This window comes from Pongo abelii, chromosome 10 (assembly GCF_028885655.2).
Source record: "Pongo abelii isolate AG06213 chromosome 10, NHGRI_mPonAbe1-v2.0_pri, whole genome shotgun sequence".
NCBI classification, from domain to species: domain Eukaryota; kingdom Metazoa; phylum Chordata; class Mammalia; order Primates; family Hominidae; genus Pongo; species Pongo abelii.
Genome location: NC_071995.2, coordinates 74,224,896 through 74,248,570, shown reverse-complemented (window position 1 = coordinate 74,248,570; position 23,675 = coordinate 74,224,896). Strand labels below are relative to the sequence as shown.

The 23,675-nt window shown below is 39.4% G+C and overlaps 1 protein-coding gene across 9 annotated transcripts in view; it reads left to right on the top strand.

Annotated features, from left to right (window-relative positions):
* The first annotated feature begins 7,230 nt into the window (after positions 1-7,230).
* Positions 7,231-23,675, top strand: part of NAP1L1 (nucleosome assembly protein 1 like 1) — a 37,353-nt gene continuing 20,908 nt past the window's right edge. For 3 of the 9 annotated variants that reach the window (XM_024256283.3, XM_009248037.4, XM_024256284.3), the window contains exons 1-3: positions 7,231-7,405; positions 17,700-17,736; positions 22,954-23,039. In XM_024256283.3, the coding sequence (XP_024112051.1) occupies positions 17,720-17,736; positions 22,954-23,039 (103 nt within the window). In that variant the 5' untranslated portion in view covers positions 7,231-7,405; positions 17,700-17,719. 9 annotated transcript variants of the gene reach the window in all.

Here is a 23,675-nt window from a genome sequence, read left to right as displayed (position 1 = left end):
TTTTTAGTAGAGATGGGGTTTTGCCATGTTGGCCAAGCTGGTCTGGAACTCCTGACCTCAGGTGATCCACCTGCCTCAGCCTCCCAAAGTGCTGGGATTACAGGCGTGAGCCACTGTGCCTGCCGGCCTATTTTTAAATTTTTTTGAAACAGGGTCACGCTCTGTCACCCAGGCTGTAGAACAGCGACACGACTGCTCACTGCAGCCTCAACCCCCCTACATACACCCCTCCACTCCCCCCAGCTCAAGTGAACATCCCACCTCAGTCTCCTGACTAGCTGGGACTACAGGCATGCACCACCATGCCTGGCTAATTTTTAAATTTTTTGTAGAGACAAGATGTTGCTGTGTTGCCCAGGCTGGTCTGAAACTTCTGAGCTCAACCAAAACTCCCACCTCAGCCTCCCACAGTGCTAGGATTACAGGCGTGAGCCACTGAAGAAACTGCCAGTCTTCTGAAGTGATTGGAACATTTTGCATTCCCACCAGCAGAGTTAAGAGTTCCTATTGTTTTATGTCTTTGTCAGCATTTTGTACTAATGTATTTTTTAAAATTTGAGCAATTCTAATAAGTGTGTAAGGGTACCTCATTGTGGCTTTATTTTGCAACCACTACATTTTAAAGATTAAATACTGCCATATTACATTCAATGTTCTGCTACATAATACTCCATGTTGTGCATATATGACATTTCACTCTCAATTGTCCCAGTAATGGGCACTCTGATCGTCTCCAAATTATACTGTGTAATTTGTTTTCTTTATTGATTATGATCTAAAATATATCAACATTTCTTTACTTTCTTTTTACCAGCAAGTTGTTTCATGGATGAGGGAAAACAATATCCAAACAAATACCCAAATAATATTCAAACAAAAACCCAAACAATGTCCAAACCATATTCAAAATCTTCTTGTGCAGATTAGATTGTCAAATTTGTCCAATATAGACTCTATGATAAATGTAGAATTGATGTAATAGACTTCAAAAAAGGATTATTTACATGAAGTATTGTGACTTCCTGTTTGTTTTCAATAACCTCTTTAATTCCTTTCTCCATCCTTTCCTTCCTTTCTTCCTTGCATCCTTCCTTTCATTTCATTCTTTCAAGCAAATAAATATTTACTGAAAGCCATTCATGGCCAGTCACTGTTTAAACCAAGGGTATGTAAAAAACAATAACACTGCCCTGCAGCAGTTAACAGTCTAGTGTGGTGTGTGTTGTGGGAGAAGGAAACATGGGCTCATGAATGAATGAATGAATGAATGAATACATATCTACATAAATACCCACATACAAGTGTTGTCCACAAACAGAGAAGGGTTTGCAGCCAGCTTTGTCTTGATGAGTCAGAGAACTTTCTCTGACTTAATTAGACTTATATTTTAGAGCAATAACTTTGGTAGATTGAAGTGGAATAAGAGATTGGTATTAGGGAGAACAACTGTGAGGCTATTGCAAATGGTTTAGGTAAGAAATATTGAAGGCTCGCACAAAATAATGGCATACTTTCTTTTTTTTTGAGATGGAGTTTCGCTGTTGTTGCCCAGGCTGGAGTGCAATGGCACGATCTTGGCTCACCGCAACCTCTGCCTCCCAGGTTCAAGCAATTCTCCTGCCTCAGCTTCCCGAGTAGCTGGGATTACAGGCATGTACCACCATGCCCGGCTAATTTTGTATTTTTAGTAGAGACAGGGTTTCTCCATGTTGGTCAGGCTGGTCTTGAATTCCCAACCACAGGTGATCCATGTGCCTCGGCCTCCCAAAGTGCTGGGATTACAGGCGTGAGCCACAGCGCCCAGCCTAACAATGGCATATTTTCTACCTAAGTGGTCTATGTGTGAGAAACAAAATAAAATAAAATCTAGGAATGTAGAACATTATTTGGCATTATTTGGCATATAAAAAAACAAAAAGAACAAAAAACACTGACCATAATAAAAGGTCAACGTACACTGCAATAATCCTGTCCAGGAAAAAAAAAGAATTAAAATTTATAAATAAATGAATGAATAAAAGGGCAACATAAGGGATCCTTGGGCGATATAGCTGATCTGTATCTTCTTGGTGACAGATACACAAACCCACAAATGGTAATATTGTATGGAACTAAATCCATAAACACACAAATGGATCCAAGTGAGACTGGGAAAATCTGAATAAGATCATGGATTGTTACCATTATGGTAAACTGGGGAAAGTTTTCATGGATCTCTCTGTGTTATTTCTCAAAACTTCATGTGAATCTATAATCATTTCAATAAAAAATTCAGTTAAGTAATGACAGGAAAATAAAAATATTCTTAAACAAGGCAAGCATAGTGGCTCATGCCTGTAATCCCAGCATTATGGGAGGCTGAGGTGGGAGGACTGCTTGAGCACAGGAGTTGGAGACCAGCCTGGGCAACATAGTGAGATCCCCAAAATAAAAAAATTAGCCAGGCACGGTGGTGTACATCTGTAGTCCCAGCTACGTGGGAGGCTGAAGTGGGAAGATTACTTGAGCCAGGGAGGTCAAGCTGTAGTTGTACCACTGCACTCCAGCCTGGGTGACAGAGTGAGACCTTGTCTCAAAAAAAAAAAAAAAAAAAAAAAAGCCAGGCACAATGGCTCACTCCTGTAATCCCAGCACTTTGGGAGGCCAAGGAGGGTGGATCACCTGAGGTCGAGAGTTTAAGACTAGCCTGACCAACGTGGAGAAACCCCATCTCTACTAAAAATACAAAATTAGCCAGGCGTGGTGGTGCATACCTGTAATCCCAGCTACTACTTCGGAGGCTGAGGCAGGAGAATCGCTTGAACCCGGGAGGTAGAGGTTGCAGTGAGCCGAGATCGCACCATTGCACTCCAGCCTGGTCAGCAAGAGCAAAACTACGTCTCAAAAAAAAAAAAAAGATTTTTTTTTTAAACAAAAAAACTATTAATCCTTTTTTTTTGAATGTAGAGAGAAAAATTTAAGGCATCTTGTCCATAATTTTCCACTTGGAATTTGATTACATTGCAGCTATAAATTAATTTGGGGAAAAGTAGAAAAAAAAATCCAGATCTGAAACTAAGGTAACTGTTATTTAAATGTGTCTTGTGCAGTTTTTAGATGATAATTGTTATTAGTTCCCTTGGATGTTTTACCTACAGATTAATTCAGAGGGAAGAAAATAAATACTGAGTACTTAAAGGGCAAGTCATTGCTCTGGGAACTTACATACATTTCTCTATTTCATGCTAATAAAGACACAGGTTTTATTATAATTATTAATGCATTTTTCAGATAGGGAAGCTTGAAGATCAGAGTGGATAAGTACTTTCGCAAGGTCACAGTGTTGAAGGAGCCTATACCTGTCTGATGTTAAAGCCTATGCTTTTTTTCTACTACGTAGGGGCTGAAACACAGACACAAGCACAGGTAAAATACCATCTTTGTCATCAACTTTCTTGTTGATCTCCATAGTTCTTATCCAATATTGAGAAATGTTGACTATAATATTTTTGTGGTAATTGGTGTGGATTATTTCAGCTCAGGAAAATGTCTTTTAAAAGTTGTGACTAGATAGCTTTTAATAAAATAAGTCACAAAAAGTGTCAGACACTATCAGAAGACTTCGGGGTAGTTCCTTAAACCTTTAAATAAAACAAAAATAAAAACAAAACTTCTGTAAGAGGTTAAAAATGGTTACCTTTTATTGAGCGTTCACTATATATGTCAGGCATTATGTTAAGCAACTTAAATGTGTTATTTAAAGTTTCACAGCTGAGCCAGGCACAGTGGCTCACACCTGTAATCCTAGCACTTTGGGAGGCCGAGGCGGGTGGATTGTCTGAGCTCAGGAGTTTGAGACCAGCCTGGGCATTGTGAAACCCCAACTCTACTAAAATACAAAAAATTAGTGGGATGTGGTGGCGCGCACCTGCAGTCTCAGCTACTTGGGAGGCTGAGGCACAAGAATTGCTTGCACATGGGAGGCAGAGGTTGCAGTAAGCCCAGATTGCGCCACTGCACCTCAGCCTGGGTGACAGAGTGAGATTCTGTCTCCAGAAGTTTCACAGCTGGGCAAGGTGGCTCATGCCTGTAATCCCAACACTTTGGGAGGCTGAAGTGGGAGGATCTCTTGAGTCCAGGAGTTCAAGACCAGCCTGGGTAATACACCAAGATCCCTCTTGATTAAAAAGAAAAAAATTTTTTTTAAGTTTCACAACAGCCCTATGAGAAATGCATGCTTATTTTCCCCATTTTACAGATGTGGAAAATGAAACCTGGGATGACTAACTGACTTATCCAAAGTTACACAGCTATTAAGTGGTAGAAAAATGGGGACGAAATAGGCTGTTTGACTCCAAAGCCACCCCTCTAAGCCTCCAGGCTACAATGCTATAAAAATCTACCAAATGAAAATCATGGGAGATAGAGAAAAAAGGACCTTTAATTTTAGTATATATGCTTCCAAAGAGAGCATGAGAAAAGGAACTGCAACAGAAAATTTGGCATGGCCCAAGATCAGTGACCAGGGTCACCATTTATTGCAATTAAATTAGATGAGTTAACTACATTGTGTGATTTGGGGGTATAAGAGGGGCCAATGTAAAAAGCTCAAAGGTGGCCAGGTGCAGAGGCTCACACCTGTAATCCCAGCACTTTGGGAGGCTGAGGCAGGCAGAACATTTGAGGTCAGGAGTTCAAGACCAGCCTAACCAACATGGTGAAACCCCATCTCTACTAAAAATACAAAAAAACTAGCTGGGGGTGGTTGCGCGTGCCTGTAGTCACAGCTAATCGGGAGGCTGAGGAAGGACAATTGCTTGAAACCGAGAGGCAGAAGTTTCAGTGAGCCGAGATCGCACCACTGCACTCCAGCCTGGGCAACAGAGTGAGACTCCGTTGGAAAAAAAAAAAAGCTCAAAGGTATCCTCAGGTCAGTCACCTTCTACCCCTTTTCTCATTTTATTTTCTTTGTAGCTTTCACTTATCAATTATTTATTATTGATAAGTGAAATTGTTTTATTACTAATATTTTATTAGTAAAATTATTTTATTGCTAATCATTTGCCTTACCTCACTAGACCATAACTTCAATAAAATCAAGAACCTTGTCTTTCTTACTAAATGCTGTATTTCCAGAGCATGAAGTTGTGCCTGACATAAATATTTGTTGAATGAATGCATAAATGTCTGCCCTTCCCTGAACTTTAATGGCAAAGACTTAGATTTACAAACTGGTTCAAAAGACTATATTACAAAGGCATGCATTAGTAGAAATATTTTATTGTTTAGTTTCTTAGATTGGCTAGGATACACTGAAAAAAGAAGAGGAAGCTGGAGAAAAGGGGGAAAGAGCATATGTACTAGTAATGATAACACCTAAGTTACAGGGGTTGGTATGGGGGGGGGTGGTGAAACCTAAAAAATCCAGAGCCTTTGTGCGTGAAGTGCCGAAAATTGATGAGGCTCTCTGGTGTAGGATAAAAACCATCACAAAAGCTAACTTCTCAATTTTGTCTCAGAAATTCTGCTACCACAAAGATTTATGGAAAGAAAGTGAAAGTTATTTAGTTCATTTTAATATGCTAATTACCTTGCATCGTGCACAGCTTTGATTAAAATGCAACATTCCTGAAGTTCTTATTGAAATTAATGTGTCAAATTTATGTTCAAACTGAGCACTGGTCTACCTTGTTTATGTATAGCGGGTTCTTCCTGAAGATCCATTATTGATGCTATTACGCTCCTTGTTAGCATTACATCAGTGTTGAGAAGGGTGTATAGGAATAGGCTGAGAACAACAAAGGAGTTGTATATGAAAAACTAAAATGAATGAATAAACAGAGGCATCTGCAGTATAGAGTGGGAAAGGCAAATAATTTCAATGAGGTTCTGGAGGGCCAAGGAAAACACTATATCCCCTAAAATGGAAGATATAGTTGCTAAATGTGTGGATTACAATAGGGGATTCTAGGCAGTCTGAAGTTTCAATAAATGCAAGATTTAGAGAGGAGGTTCTCAAACTTTGTGGTCTTAGGATTCCTTTACACTCCTTTAAAAGTTGAGGACCCCAAAGAACTTTTATGTGCATTACTGATACTGATATTTATATCAGAAATTAAAAGTGAGAAATTTTAAGAGTATTTCATTTAAAAACAATAAAGCAATCAAATATTAACAAAAAATAATTTTTTATATGAAAAATAACTACTCCCCCTTGCCCCCATATCGAGTTTTTGCAAATCTCTTTAACGTCTGGTTTAACCGCAGATGACTGGATTCTCCTATCTGCTTCTATGTTCAGTCTGTTTCCTTATCACATGTCATGTAGCCTCCGGAAAACCCCACTGTACAGTTGTGAGAGAATGAGAATGCAAAAGGCAGTCTTGACATTAATATGGAAATAATTTTGACCTTCCCCATGAAAGGGTCTGGGGACCCTCAGACCATACTCTGAGAACAACTTTTTGAGTTAGTATTAGTTAATTCATCATCACTTGAAAATTAGCCATGAGGTTTTACAAGCCTGAGGATTTAATGGGATTTACTTTTTCAGAAAGATGAAACAACGGACGTACTGAGTGTCCTCATTATAACGCATCCAGAGAATGCACAAATATGCCATTTTCATCCGTCAAAAGAAGTGAAGCCGAACTGATGGACTGTACATCAGTTACAAGGATGTGGCGGGGGGGTGGGGGGCAAAGGATGACGAGCATCCCCTAAAGGCGCGGAGACCCGCTGGCATAGGAGAAGCAAAACTGGCAGAAGAGGCCGCCGAAGTGGTCTAGAGGAAAAAACTGTTTTTCTTAGGCGGGGAGGGAAAATGGTTACCGGGGGCCGGCGAGTTGCAGGAATTAGGCCTTGACAGGGAGCGCCCGCCGTCTAGGCTGCGGCGAGCGAGGGACCAGGCGACTGGCGCCCGCCCTCAGCGTTCCCAGCACAACGCCGAAGGGGGCGGGGCGGGCCGGGCGCCGGGCACGCGGGCCAAGCCTTCCCCACATCTGATGGGGTTGAAATTTCCTTTCCGGCTCAGCAGGGAGAAAAGAGATGGTGGGGTGCTTAACAGAGGAGGTTAGACACCAGCGGGAACCAGAGGAGCCCAAACGCGGCGCCTGGGTCTCAGGGCTGCAGGAGTCCTCGGTGGGGGTATGGAGGTCGCCGGGGAAGAAGGACGGTTCAGTTGCTAGGCAACCCGGCCTGGACCCGCCTCTCGCTTGCGTTGCTGGGAGACTACAAGGCCGGGGGGAGGGCGGCGAAAGGGCCCTACGTGCTGACGCTAATTGTATATGAGCGCGAGCGGCGGGCTCTTGGGTCTTTTTTAGCGCCATCTGCTCGCGGCGCCGCCTCCTGCTCCACCCGCTGCCGCTGCCGCCCTGAGTCACTGCCTGCGCAGCTCCGGCCGCCTGGCTCCCCATACTAGCCGCCGGTAACGGATGGGGGCCTGGAAGGGAAGGGGGAACGTGGTGTTGGCTGGGCGGCCTGCGCAGATGGGAGGGCCGGAGGGATGGAGGGACTGGGAGCCGGGAGTCGGGGCCGCTGGCTGCCCGTGGCCTCCGGGGTCGTCCTGTGAGGTCGGACAGGACCGCGGAGTCCGGACCCCGGAGCCTGAGAGGGGCCCCGGGGGCGACCAGCGCTTTTATCGGTGACGGCTGAGGCGACGTAGGGGTTGGCGCGGCCTGGCGGCCTAAGGTTCTCTGAGCTCCACCGTCTTCTCCGCGTGGACCGGAGCGAGGCCGTGGTGACGCCCGGGTGCCCTGAGACTCGGCTGTGCCGCGAGGACCGGGAGGCCCCCGGCGTACGGGCCGGGCCGAGTGCAGAGCCGGCCGCCTCTTCTGCACCCCCCTACTTTTCCCTCAAAAATAATACCAGGAGGGAGGCCGCTGGGAGATGAAAAGAACGGCGGAGGCTGCGAATTCCGACGGGAGGGAGGGGCTGTGGAGGGACGAGGCCCAGAGGCGGGGAGGGGGCGGGGGAGGCTGCGACGCTCCCGGGCTCTCCGCCCATTGTGGCGGGGAGGGGGGGGGGCGGCCGCGCGGGGAGGGGAAACCCCCGGTGGCTTCGCTTAACACGTGGTAATGGGCTTCATGGCCACTGGCTGGGCCTGGTTGGAGACCCTTGCCCTCGGGCTATCCTTACTTTGAAAGTTGTAGAGACGGTGGAATGTGAAAAGGAAGAGTAAGCGAGTAAGCCCTGTCCCTGGGTTTCAAACTCTTCCCTGCTTCTCTTCGGTCGTAATCTTTTTATTAAAGGTACCGGAGATTGTGGATGTTAGCTGATGATAAGGAAGGACCTCCACTGCTAGTATTTTAAAAAGTTAACGCGTATATAGCGCTTATGTTAACTGTTATTAGCAAAAGGTTGCTATTGTGTTTCCCAGGTACAGTTAAGATGGGTGTCTTGATCAGGGTTTTTTATTTGGGGAGTATTGATCCTAATCGATCTAAACGCCTAAACCAAGCTTGTCCAACCCGCGGCCCAGGACGGCTTCAAATGTGGCCCAACACAAATTCATGAGGGCTTTTTTTTTTTTTTTTTTGAAAAAAAAAAAAAAAAAGCTCATCAGTTAGTTAATGTATTTTACGTGTGGCCCAAGACAGTTCTAGTGTGGCCCAGGGAAGCCAAAAGATCGGACCACCCCTGCAAACGGTTCTTAGATGAAAATAAAATGTTTGGCCCTTTATGACTTTAATTGTTCTTGGCTGTCTTATAAATTAGTTCGTTTATTGAAGTCACTAGAATAAGATACTTAACGGTTTCCTTTTTAAGATGAGAGGTGGGATGGAATGAGGTGTTAGTATAAACTTAGCCAAGTTTGTAGCCTGCAACCTTGTCAATGAACCCCACTGCCCTAAAGATCTGGGAGATGGCAGTGTAGGGAGGCTGGGACTGAGGTCCTATCTGGGAAGGCTAGACTTTGAGAGTACAAAAAGGATGAACCAGGCACAGGATGTCCTCAAGGAGCCCGTATTTTAGACGGTCACTGATCAGTTCTGAAACAACTACATTTTAAAAATCTCACTGCTACATTTGAAGATATCCCACTGCTGCATTTTAAAATTTACACTGCTTGGCTGGTTTCACAAGAGCTGTAGAATGAAATTTGGCCTTTTGAAAATAGGTGGATTCAAAACATCTTTGGAAACGAGTATCTGGGTCCTCTTTTTTTGGTCAGCTTAAATTAATACTCCTATACTTATTTTGGAAGTAATACACATTATCTTTGATTGAATAAGGGAAAAACCTTTTATGTATAGGGCACATTTAAAAATCGAAGGGAAATAAATGACTTTTACAGTTATTTTCAAGGCACTCTTGTGTTTCAAGCTTGTTTGAAGTTGCCCAAGTTTAAATAAATGGCCTAAATCTATAGTTTATTATAGTTCCAAGAATACTGTCCTTTGGAGAATATATCGAACTAAACCCTGGTAGGTGGACTTGGACATCTTCTGTCATAAAACCTGACTTTCATAGATTCTCCCTCCAAGTCAACATTATGTTAGTAAATAGAAATTTAAAAGTTTTCACTATACCAATTTGAATATCTTTCTAAATTTTATCTGCTACAAAGTGCCTGTTTTTATATTAGGCCCATTGATTTGCAGAATTATAAAGCTAATACTGAATATGGTAAATTACTGCACTTGGCCTTTAATGAGATTTTTGAAACGAATACCTGTACCATAACTAATGTAATCCAAAATGCCATCTCATTTTATTCAGCTTGCTTCTGTTGGCTCCTGGTAAAACTGAGTTGATTCTAAATTCTCAAAATATGTTCAAAACTAAGGGTCTTTTTGTAGAATGGGCTAAAGAAGCAGTATCTGTTGGACTTCAAAGGTCTGAAGATGTCAAAATACAATATTTTGTTCACTTCTTGGTTGTAAATTTGAAACAAAGGATTAGAGAGAATGACTCCTTATCAATATGAAAATATTAATGATCAGTGTATTCAGATCTTCAAGTTTAATCAAACCTGTAATTACTTGTGTTCTCAGTTTATTCTTTGGGTAACTATCTAGCACCTGTATGGACATGTATCTTATGTCATGAGCAAAAGAGGCAAATTGGTTGCTTAGATGTAGAATGTTAAATTGTGATGAGAGCTATAAAGGAAGGAAAGGGTAAAGGGGACATAGAGTAATACAACGTTTACACAAAAGAACCTGTTATAATTGATGATTTTAAGTTCCATTTCGAACTAGTCTCATCTAAATAAGTTTTTGGGCAGAATAGGGGTTAGAAGGAGAGAGTTGTTACTTTACACCTATCCATATGTAAGTCGTTTAGCTGAATGATTGCAGAACATTAGAGTACATTACTGGGCTTGCCATAGAAATTGGCTTCTATACCTTTGGTGACCAACTCTGCCTTTTACTTCCTGCATATTTGTATATATTTTTACTTATTCAGAAGTTTTGTACATTTTGATTTTTAGTGGGAAACACGGTTATATATATTTTTTCCTTGTGGAGACAGGCTCTTGCTGTGTTGCCCTGGCTGGTTTTAAATGCCTCACCTCAAGTGATCTTGCCTTGGCCTCCCAAAGTGCTGAGTTTATGGGTGTGAGCCACCACACCTGTCTAGAGTTATAATTTTGGTCTTGGAATTATTTTCTAAAGAGGATACAGAAGAGCATAACAGGGATAAATAATGTAATAGGCAACACTGATTGATGATTCAGGCATTGTTTTAAATTCTGTGTGTATTATTAGCTCATTTAATTTACTTAGAGATAGGTAGCATCAACAGTTAAACAAGGAAAAACATAGGTATGGAGTGGTTAGATAACCCGTCCATGGTTACGTATGTGAGCAGTAATAACTTACGATGAGACAATTTTTATCCTGGTTTTGAAAGAATGTTGACTTACACTGTTCTGCTATAAATCAGCATGAATATTAGTTCATTTTCTGTTGCTTAGAATACCTGAAACTGAGTAATTTATTTAAAAAAAAAATTATTTCTTGCAGTTATAGAGGCTGAGAAATCCAAGATCGAGGGGCCCCCTGTGGTGAGAACCTTACTTGTGGAGACTCTGAAGGTTCCCAGGGCAGTGCAGGGTATCACATGGGGAGGGGGCTGAGTGTGCTAACTGGGTAGCTTGGATCTCCATTTCCCCTGGTGGGAAACTGGGTAATTTATAAAGAAATACATTAATCCATGAATGGATTAATTCGTTTGTGAGGGTGGAGCCCTCATGATCCAATCGCTTCTTAAAGACTCCGACCTCTCAGTGCTGCCACATGGGAGATTAAATTTTAACATGAGTTTTAGAGGGGAAGAATACTCAAACCATAGCAGCGTGAAATTCAAAAGCACTCCACCTTGTATCCTACTGTGCTCTAGGGAAAAGCTGTATAGCAGTTATAGTCATGAAATCTTCTTCCAACATAGAATTTGTTTACATACACAGTCATGCATGGTTAATGATGGGGATATGTTCTGGAGAAATGCATCATTAGGCCATTTCATCCTTTTGTCAATGTCATAGAATGTATTTACACAAACCTAGATGGTACGGCCTAGTACATACCTAGGTTATATGGTATAGCTTGTTTGTTGTTCCTAGGCTACAAACCTGTATAGCATGTTGCTATGTTGAATTATTGTAGGCAGTTTTACCTCTTTTTAAAATAAGTTGGAGTGTACTCTAACCACAAAAAGCATAGTATAGTAAATACATAAACCAATAAATCATTTATTGTCCTTATCAAGTATTATGTACTGTACATAATTGTAAGTGCCATACTTTTATATGACTCTGCAGTAGGTTTATTTATACCAGCATCACCACAAACATGAATAATGAATTGAGCTGTGACATTACTAGGCAATAGGAATGTTTCAGCTCCATTATAATCTTGTGGGATCACCGTTGTATATGCAGTCCTGTGTTGACTGAAATGTTATGTGACTGCAGTTGGGTAATGGTTTCTTAGCCTTATGTCAGCTCTATGTGTCCAATTAGTTCAGTCAGTTGCCTTCCCTCTTCAGTGGAAGATTTTGTTTTTAGTTCAGTTTAGGAAGGAAGATTTGCTTTCAGGAGGCCAGGTGTGGTGGCTCACACCTGTAATCAATCACAGCACTTTGGGAGGCCAAGGCGGGAGCCCAGGATTTCCAGACCAGTATAGGCAACATAGTGAGACACCCTGTCTTTACAAAAAAAATTAAAACAATTAGCTGAGTGTGGTGGAGAATGCATACCTGTAGTCCCAGCTACTCAGGAGGCTGAGGTGAGGGGATCACTTGAGCCTGTGAGGTCAAGGCTGCACTGAGCTGTGATCACGCCGCTGCACTATAGCCTGGGCAATACAGCAAAGCCCTGTCTTCAAAAAAAAAAAAAAAATGCCTTCAAGCATGTTTTTACGGTCAGTTATGTCTTTTGAGATCTTATACACACCATATATGTATGAACCTTTTATTATAAAGTGACCTTTTTATCTTAATGTTTTTCCTTGAAGTCTGTTTTTTCCTGACATTAATACGTGATACCAACTCTGGTTAGTGTTTTATTCTGAAACTGTCTTTTACATTACAGATTTTTTTTTTTTTTTTTTTTTTTTTTGTGAAGAAGATATGTTGAAGTGCAGTGGCACAATCATAGCTCACTGTAACCTCAAACTCCTGGGTTCAAGTGATCTTCCTGCCTCAGTCTCCCGAATATCTAGGACTACAGCAGGCATGTTAATTTTTTGTAGAGATGATCTGTGTTGCCCAGGCTGGCCTTGAACTCCTGGCCTCAAGCGATCCTCCTGCCCCAGCCTTCCAAAGTGCTGAGACTATAGATGTGAGCAACCGCACATGGCCTCACCTTCATTCTTAAAAGATGTTTTGGTTGGGGATAGTATTTTAAGAGCCTTAGTTACTTTCAACATATTGAGGATTCTGTTGTCTTTTATTGAAGAGAAGACAGCTGTCAGTCTTCTTGTGCCTTTGAAGTTAATCTACCTTTTCTGTGTGTGCTTTTGAGATGAATTTGTTTTTGCTATCTTGCCTTTTTACTGATGTATCCCGAGCTGGATAAATAAACCATATATATATATAAAATATGGATTCTTTATTTTATGGTTTTGATTTGTAGGGCTACTTGAATCTGTGGATTGGTGTCTTTCATCACTTAAGGAAATGGAAAATTATTGCGTATTAACTTCTTCAAATATTCCGTCCTCCTGCTCCTAGAACATGTATGAAGTCTTTATTAGGCTTTATTGGATCCTAACATTGTCTTTTCATTTCAGTATTTTCAGTCCTTTAGATTCTGTGGCTCTGTCATATTTTGAAAGTTTTCTTCTAGGCTTCATTTCAGCTCACTTAATTCTCTCTTCAGCTTTGTATCTTACTCTTAAGTAAGCCCATTTAGTTTGATTCTTTATTTTTATTTCTAGAAGTTCTAGTTTTCCAAATTTTGTTATATCACCTTTAATAGATGACTTCCTTGCAGACAGTATATTTTCAAACTTAGATCAAAGACAACCAGGCTTACTATTGTCTGTAGGTATGTATTTGTTTATAGTCTGACAATTTTTAAGTCTTTGTCTAGGATTGATTTCTGTTATATTTTCTGTTTGTCCTGTTGGCTGTGAAAATTACTTGTATGAATTTTTTAAGGTCTAGAAGGAAGCTTTCATTTATATTTGGATATGCAGGTGTCTGAGTATACCAGGGACAGATCATTTTAAGTACATAGCTTGGGGTTTGGAGGGCAATACAGATGAGGTGAATTTGGGCTGTTTGTCCAGGAGAATGAATTTATTCTTGAGGATATAGCATTTTGGGGTTCCTGCTTAATTTGGGAGGGTTGCCATAAAGATAGCCGCTGTGGACAGGCCCAGAATTTCAACTTTGGTTAAAACCAAAGTTCACATTGCTAATAATTGGCAGTTGACCTCAGTGCAAAAGTGCCTTCCTTCTGCTTCCTGTTTTGCCCTCAGTTTTGGGCTGGTAATTCCTATCTTGTTAGCATTTCAGTGCTTTTAAGAGTTTTAACAAAATGTTTTTGTTAAAAAACGTCTGTACTTTTAATTCTTTTTCTTTTTCTTTTTCTTTTTTTTTTTTTTTTTTTTTTTTGAGACAGGGTCTCGCTCTCACCCAAGCTGAAGTGCAGCAGTGTGATCTCGGCTCACTGCAGCCTCCTCCTCTGGGTTCAAGCAACTCTTCTGCCTCAGCCTCCTGAGTAGCTGGGACTACAGATGTGTGCAACCACGCCTGGCTAATTTTTTGTATTTTAGTAGAGACTGGGTTTCACCATGTTGCCCAGGCTGGTCTTGAACTCCTAAGCTCAGGCAATTCGCTTGCCTCGGCCTTTCAAAGTGCTAGGATTACAGGCGTGAGCCACTGCGTCTGGCCATATTTTTCATTGGTAGAATTGATCTGCATAATCTAGTTTGTCGCTTTCAGGAATGAAAGTTTTTCACAGAGATCTTGGAATGCAATTTAATGTGTAACAAATAAGATTCTCGCTGATTTTATTTAATTTCAACTGCAGTAAAAAATTAATACAGGTATTAACCTAAACTTGTGTTTCTCAATGTGGTCTACCTGAGAACCACCTCTCAGAAGCTGAGTTTCTTGTTTAGAATGCAGATTTTTGGGTCTCACTTCGTCAGATGTTTTTCTGCTTTATATAGATGATGAAATAGAGCCAGAAGTTGTTTTGCCTTAGTTTGTAGATTGCTACAAAGTTGATGTCAGCCCAAATGATCTGACTACAACTGACTAGAAAATTAGGTCTATCTTACAACCAAGAAATACAGTGTAGCCAGAATGGGCAGGTTAAAGCAGCCTTCTCTGGAGGAGTAAATGCCTCCTGTTAATGTTCTGTAAATGTTCTGTCTTGGATCCTCTTTACTAAAGTTTCATTTTAAGAATTTAAACTGGAAATATAATGCTACAAATGGACATTGAGGTTAGCAGTGTAGCCATTCTGTGAACACATTAAAATGTTATAAAAATTTAAATTTGGAAATTTTGGGTTTTGTTTCTGTTTTTGACAATTGCTGGGTTTAGTAGACACTGTATATTAAACCTAGCAAATTTCAGAATAAATTTGTGTATTGGAAATTATTTATATAAATCTGTGTGTTGGAAAACCAAATGCAGTCATGTACCACGTAAATACTTAGCCATTATATTAAAGTTGCCTATGGTATTTAGTACAGTCACATGCTGTATAGGTGTGTAGCCTGGGAGCAATAGTCTATATCATAGCCTAGGTGCGTTGTAGGCTGTACCATCTAGGTTTGTGTAAATATACTCTGATGTTTGAACAACAATAAAATCACCCAGAGACACATTTCTCAGAACATATAATCCACACATGACTGTAATGGTGAATGGGAAATTAGTTCTCATTACCCCCAGTCCCTTCTTTCTCATTAGGTTACTCCGGTTAGGTTTTTGGTGTATGTTTTCAGAAAGGGTTTATTTGTATTAAAGTATGTGCGTATATGAGTGGAGATATATATATATATATTTTTTTTTTTTTTCCCCATATCCAAAGGGGATTTTGGCATACATCCTATACCTTGCTTTGGTGTTCCTTTATATCAACTCAGATCTGTTTCATTTGTGACTGCAAAGCATTCCATTTTTGCATATTCCATTATAGTACTAAGTTTATAATAAGCTTTGTGTGCTACCCCAAAGAAGACAACACTATGATTGGCAAGATCAGATTTAATTCTTGTAATCATGAATCTTGTCAGTTGGGAGAGACAGACCATAGGTCACACTAATTTATAATTACAGACTGAGACATCTTATGGTAGAAAGAAAGAAAGCTTTATAGGAGTGTGTGTACAACCAAGAAATCTTATTTAACCAGAATGTGCGGGTTGGAGAAAGCATCTCTGGGGAGTGAAACTTTGAACTGAGAGCCAAAGGATGTGCAGGACTTGTTCAGAGCTGTGGAAGAACCTTCTAGGTGAACATGGAAAGCCAAAGGCATTAGATTCTTTATAATTTTTTCATGGTAGAGCTCATAAGTGAATAAATCTGGAGATGGACATTTTTTTTTTTTTTAATGTTTTTAAGAGACAGCGTCTCATTGTGTTGCCAAGGCTTGTCTTGAACTCCTGGCCTCGAGCGGTCCTTCTGCTTCGGCCTCCCAAAGTGCTGCGATTGCAGGTGTGAGCCATGGTGCCTGGCTGAGATGGACATGTTTAAGGCTTTTGATATTCCTGTTGTCAGGTTGCTCGCCAGAAATAAGGATGCATGTGCACCACAGGTTTCCCTGTATTAAAAGGAAGTTATTGATGATGTGATAGACAAACTGGAATCCTACTTGGATTTCTTTGATGTTAGAGTTCAGTATTTTTCTTATTTTTGATTAATATTCATAATTGCTAAACACTTTGTAAATGCTGACTCATTACCCAGCATCACTAGAAAAATTCATCAGTACTATTAGGAATTATTTATAACAAATACAAAATATTTACAGAGTTAGATACATTAGGAAGAATAATTTTCTTTATAATTACTCTAAAGGATAGATACTAGGTCAGTAATAATGTTTCCCCCAAATATTAGCACTTAACTGCTAAAATCAGGATCTTTTCCGTTTTTAACTCTTTGTTCATAGGCATAATACATTGCTATGAAAGTAAACACATGCAGGATTTTGTGGATTAAATATGTATTAAGATTTTAATTTTTACCAGATAACTTGATTCTATTTATTATTTTTTTAGAGATAGAGTCTTGCTGTATTTCCCAGGCAGGCCTTGAATGCCTGTGCTCAAAAGATCTTCCTGTCTCTTGGGCAACTGGGACTACAGCCTCGTGCCACTGTGTCAGGCTAAGATAAACTTGATTTTAACATGGATTCTATCTAAACTTGGTTTAGTTTTTTTTGGTAATCTGTAGATTACCTGTGGCATTCTACCATTTTTTTCTGCCTGAATATAACGCATCTACTTTAAGATTTATTTTTCTAAAAGCAGTATTCTCCAGGTTCATACTAATTTTAGTGAGAAGGAACTTAGGATATCCTCTGGTCAGTCTTAACAGTAAACTTACTCAGGTCTGGTAACCACAAGTCTTGACAATGTCCCCAGCATATCTAGGGGAAGCTGGAGGTTGGTGGTTGTCAGTTATCTAACATGAGGTACGTGTACATTTGGAGAGATAGGAAAGGCTTACCTGACATTAAGATTGGGACCTAGAGCTTTTGAAATAGTCTAAATGGCTATTTGATCCAGGGATTAAGTCTTCTAAAAAGATATCCAGAGGGCATAGTGAGTACAGTAGGCATTAGATTTTGGTTTTCTGAAACATGAATTACATAAAAATGAATATTGCTAATACGAAATGGATTTAAGATGCTAAGTAGTCTAAAAATTTAAGCAGAAATTGACCTTTCTTGATTGTTGCAAGAATTTGAATGAAGATCCTTTTGTACTGTTCCTTTCCTATGATTCTAGCAAATGTTAGTTTTGTTTTTAACCAATGGTGCTATTATCATAGTCTTTATACAACAGATTCTAAAAGCTTAGTGGTAACTTTTTTGTTTTAAGTAATATCCTCTGAAAAATTATTTTTGGTACTAGTAAGGAAGAATTTGCATGTTCCATGAGTTTTTCTTCTTAACACTGATAGTATTTTAAAGGAAATAGACATTTCTTGGGATAGTTTTCAGCATGGTATTGATTTAAAGGGTTTTGGTTTCATATATTTTTTTAATCATATACTTTTTTTAACATTGATGTTTCTCTCCATAGATATTTGGAGTTCTTACAACATGGCAGACATTGACAAGTAAGTGGCAGAGAGTTGGTTCTTTTTCAGAGATTTGGCATCACTTTGTACTCTGTTCTCAACAGCAAGTAGTATGAATTATATATTATGAAAATGTAGTTACTAATGCTTAGTACCTACTTTTGCAAAAGTCTAGTGCAGTGTATTCAAGGTAAAATATAGAATATATGATCATTAGTATATTTATGATCATATATTCGAAACCATCATGTATACTCAACCATCTGTCACTATTTTTAAGAAAGTGCTGAGCATGATAATGGATTATAAATACTTGCAGAATTCATTTTTATTGTATATATTTCCCAAAGATTTACTGCTTGCATTGTAATGTACCAAACACCCAAAATGTGTATAAAATGTATTTATATATAGAGCTTAAGGAATATTCAGACAAGTTAAAAATAGAACATTACTATCAGAAGCCTTGTGTGCCCCTTCTCAATTGCACCTTCCCCTTGCAGACATATAAGTGCTATCTTGGCTTTTGCTAATTCCTTTCTTTGCTTTCCTTTAGAGCTTTACCACCTATAAATAATCAGTGTTTAATTTTCAAAATCTGAATAGTGATCACAAAGTTAGCTATGTAAAGCAACATTGCCACTTTGCCACTGTTAATTGAAGGCTATAAGATAGGATAACAAGGAAGAAAGACTATCTGGGTCATAGTCTGGCCTCAGGTTTCCTGAGGCTTTATAAAGACTTATTGTGGAGAAGTATTGGGCAAGGTCATGTGTCCTGGGAAGTATAGGTTTAATCCAGTTGGCATGTGGCAGGATTCTAATGTGGATGGATGTTTTATAGAAACAGGGTCAGGAAGAATGGGATGAGGTACACAGTGTTTGTTGCGTGTAATTTTACAGTAGCCCATGTTAAAATAGAGCACTTGGGAGTGAGGGGATGCTAAATTATTTTCCATAGCTGTTGTAGGCATCAGCGAATGATAGTGGGAGGGCTGGAAACTTCAGTACAAGATCAACACATAGAAGTACAAATAAGAATTTGGGCCACTCTTAACGCATGTCTTCAGCATTAAAAAACAAAAACAAAAACAGATGAGTGACTTATGCATTCTGTCTTCAGCATTAAAAATAACCAGAATAGTGGAAACGACATTTTTAATAATAATGGTTCCCAAAGTGACTGTCTCCTGTGTCACACCTCTAATTTGGATTGCTTAACCTTGGTAACATGGCTGTCATTGGATCTCTTTTACTATCTTCCTGAGGTTTCACCTTGTTTCTCCTCTTGCGTTTGTTGTTTGCCATATCTCACATTGCTTTCTCGGTTTGTTAGTACCTTCTTGGAAGAGTACAAGGGAGCTAAATTATTTTAAGACATGTCATGACTGAAAACGACTATTCTACCTTTATGCTGGATAGTTTGGGTGTAGGATAGTAAGATGGGAATCATTTTTCTTCAGAATTTTGAAGGCATTGCTCCATTGTCACCTTGCTTCCACTGTTGCTGTGAAGTTCAGAGTCACTGTAATTAGCCATTTGTGTGTGATAATTAAGAAATATGTACATTTACACTACATATACATTTCTGGAAGCTACTCTGGCTTCAGAGTTCTGAAATTTTCACATTATTTTTTTTTCTCTTAATGTTACATATTCAGTGGTGGACCCTTTCAGTGCAGCAATTCAGTGGCTCTTAGTTCAGGGATATTCTTGATTGAACTTTTTGATTGCCTCATTTGTTTTCTCTTTCTGGAGCTACTGTTAGATGTTGTGTGTTGGATTGCTCTCATGATCTTTTGTCCTATTTTCCATCTTTGTCTCTTTGCTCTTCTTTCTGGACAGAATTGAAGACTTTCAGCTTGTGTTGAGTTTTAAAATTGCTGTTGTTTTGGTTTCCAAAACCTGCTTTGTTCTTCCTGGTTTTTTTTTTTTTTTTTTTTTTTTTTTAAATAGCATCCTGTTCTTGTTTCATTGATGATAATGTCTTTTCTCTGGATGTTTCTTCCATCTTTATAGTCCATTTGCTCTTACATTTTCTTTCCCTCATTTGTTTTGGTCTCAATCTAAGATGCTTTCCTCAAATATAAATCAATACTTGGTTGGCTGCTCATTAAGATTGGGTTGGGTGGGGTATAGGGACAATTCAGACATGTTTAAAAAAGAAAATTGATGGGAAAATTTGAGCGTTGGAGTGGGGAGGCCTGTTAATTTGAGATTTCAGTGTAGGGTCACCAGAGTGGGCATTTGTTAGAAACCCCAGTGTTAGAATGGTCATTTTTTTTTTCTGGGCTAGTCAGATTCATCGTTGAACAGTGTCTGGGTAAAGATCTGGCTTCTGGTGTTCCTCTAAATGTAGAGGAGGCTCTACATTTAGCATTCTAATGTGTACATAGTCCTATATCTTTGATACTGTTGACTGTGTCTGTTGTCTTCCAGTCCAAGTTCTGAATTTTACCCTTTCCTGAGAGGAAACTGAATATTTCTGCTAGTGTAGAGAAATCTAATGATTTAACTGCTTATCAGGTTTTACTTTCTTGTTTTAGCGACCTTCTCTCCTGTCCCACCCCTTGCCCTAGTTCTAGAAATGTGCCTGGTACCACCAGTTCTTATCCTTTTGAGGAGTGATTGGGCTGCTTCTCAGCTTTCCCCACTGCTAATCTTAGATTTCAGTTCTCAATGAAATTATCACTTGTCTGGTTTCCAGCTTCCAAAATGTTGCTGCCCTTGTTTTCTTTGATTTCAGTGTTAGCCTGCTAACAAGACAAAACAAAAAAACCCTTTATCATAATTTTAGTGGAGATTTTAGAAGGATTAAGATCAGATGAGTTTGTGGCATCTGCCATCTTAACTTTGGAACTCTCATTTTAAACTTTAAAAAGAGTAAATTGGTTATGACAGCTTGATTTCCCCCTTCCTTATTATTTAATTTTGGATGCCTGTTAGCCCTGGGAGGGTGGAAGTCAGAGGGGATTCTTGTGTTTGAAAACCAGAGTCGGTAAACCTTTCTCTGTAAAAGGCTTGGTGGTAAACATTTTCAGCATTTTGGGCCACATACGATTCTCTAACTGCAGTTGGTCCTCTGTGTCTGTGGGTTCAGCATCCATGAGTTTGCATCTATGAATTCAACCAACTGCAGATGGAAAATATTAGGGTAAAAAACAATAAAATATAACAGCACAATAATAAATACAAATAAGCAATAGAACATAACAACTATTGTTTGTTTGTTTTGTTTTTAGTAGAGAATTCTTACTGTGTTGCTCAGGCTGGTCTTGAACTCCTGGCCTCCAGTGATCCTCTTGCCTTGGCTCCCAGAATGTTGGGATTGTAGGCAAGAGCCACTTTGTCTGGCCCATCATAATACAACTATTTACATAACGTTTACATGGTATATAGTATTATTATAAGTAATCTAGAGGTGATTTAAAGTATGCAGGAGGATGTGCATAGGTTAGTTGCAATTACTATGCCATTTTATATAAGGGACTTGAACATCCCAGGATTTTGGTAGGGAGGTTTCCTGGAACCAGTCCGCCATAGACTCTGAGGGATGACTGTACTCAACTCTGCTGATGTAGTGTGAAAGCAGACAATACATAAATGTAGTGCATCTGCGTTCCAATAAAATTTTATTTACAATAATAGGGTGGGCTGGATTTGGCCACATGGGCATAGTTTGTGGACAGCTGTTTTAAAGCCTTTGGATATAGATGTTCAATAAATGATTAAAGACACTAGAGGAGGAGTTGCTCCAGTTATCTGTAACCAGTGACCCTTAAGTGTGTACACTTATCAAACACTTAAAGTTTATACTAAATCAAAGTTCTTCCAGAAATAGGCTGGGCATAGTGGCTTATGCCTGTAATCCCAGGATTTTGGAAGGCGGACGTGGGAGGATCACCTGAGGCCAGGAGTTTGAGACCAGCCCAGCCTGTCTCTACTAAAAATACAAAAATTAGCCGGGTGCAGTGGTGCACTCCTATAGTCCCAGCTATTCAGGAGGCTGAGGCACGAGAATTGCTTGAGCTTGAGGGGGCAGAGGTTGCAGTGAGCCGAGATTGTGCCATTGCACTCCAGACAGCCTGGGTGACAGAGCAAGACTCTGTCTCCAAAAAAAAAAAAAAAAAAGCTTTCAGAAATTATATGTATCATTTCTGAAGACTGAATTATGCTGGCAGAGTACAGTTGATTTTTTTCTGTACTTGTATGAAAATTAAGTCATTATTCGTCCCTATGGAAAATTAATTTTTCAAATGCTGTTTAGACACAAAAGCAACTACATTTCTAATTCAAATGTTAAAATAAAAAATTTACACAGGAATTGTACAATGACGTTTTATATTGACTTAGGAATCCTTATTTTCCTTACTAATGCTAGATGTAATCTCATGTTCAAAAATTAGATTTTCGGTGATTTTTTTTTTAAGATGAAATGGGAAGGATGCTATCTTATTACTTTTTAACCTTCTCTTTGAATGGTGCTATCATCTTGGCTTTGTTCTAAACAAGAGCTAGACTCAGAAGTCTTCACTTTATTCTTTCTCACCTCCACTATGAAGTAAAGAAAAGGAAACTCCAAAGATAGTATAGGCTAGCATTGTTGCTCCACAGCCATAAGTGATCCAGGACTCTTCTGTTTTCCTAAATCCTTTTTCTTTAGCTGGTGGCTTTCATTCTCTAGGATGCCTCCTAGTCCAGTGTGGCTGCTGGAGCTTGAGCCATCACATTCATATTCTAAGTGGGAGGGGGAGAGGGATTAAGATAAAGGCTTCCCAGCTATCTACCATCCTGTTAAGGATACTTCCTCAAAGAAATACAGCACTTCTGCTTTTTTATCTTGCTGTCAAAATAGTCTAGCTAAAGGTAGGCTAGGAAATGTAGACTTTTAGCTTGGTGTGTTGCCATCTCATATAAAATGAGAATGTTGTTACTAAGAAGGAAAAGTAAAATCGGTAGATACTCGGTTGAATGCACATACTTATTGACATCACATTCCCCAAAAACCTGCAAAACCAATTTTATAAATCTTCAAAAGTATAAACTTTACATTTGACCAGATGCTTTTAATGAAAGTTTAAGCACTTACAGTGTGTACTTGTTTACATATGAAGTTAGAAAACGGAATTACCTTTTGAATTTCCTATTTCATGTCTTTGAAAGAGATAATAATTTTGAAAATGAATTTTAAGTTTTTCTGTAATTTTTTTTGGTAATTGGTACATTTGAACCTTGGTGTGATACTATGATATTATAGCAAAGAACAGTCTGAACTTGATCAAGATTTGGATGATGTTGAAGAAGTAGAAGAAGAGGAAACTGGTGAAGAAACAAAAATCAAAGGTATTACTTTAAATTACTTCAGGAGCCAGTGATTGCTGGCACATGTCTACTAGAGGGTAGTTATAAGTACCAGTCTATTTTTTTGGACCCTTGCTCATTGTCCCATTTATCTACTGGTCCATACCTCTAGTAACTGTGTGTGTGTGTGTGTGTGTGTGTGTGTGTGTGTGTGAGAGAGAGAGAGAGGGAGGGAGAGAAGGGGGGGGTAGGTATAGATACAGCAACTCAATTAGAAGTCATTGTTTGCATCCTGCACTGTTGGAGTGACTTGGTGTACTTGTGTCAAACAGCTGCCCATGAGTTCTGTCTGAATTTAGAAATGTTACAGGTTGTGATGTGGTGCTTATAACAGTATGTTTAGTGTTTAATATATGGAGAACATGTAGTGTGTGTCTTTTTAAAAATCCACTCCTTCAAGCAGAAGAGCCATTTATTAAATGTAGGTAATATTCACAATTTATTTTAGCAGATACTTTTTAAAAGGAGTGGTGGTGGGGGGATTGTACTGCTTAGGGTATGTCTTGTAGATCTGGGCCAAGAATATTAAGGTACCAGATGACTCAGCTTTTCATGTTTAAGCCAGATGGAAGTTAATTGTGAAAAGACTTCAGAACTTGTATTAATAGCTTCAGCTTT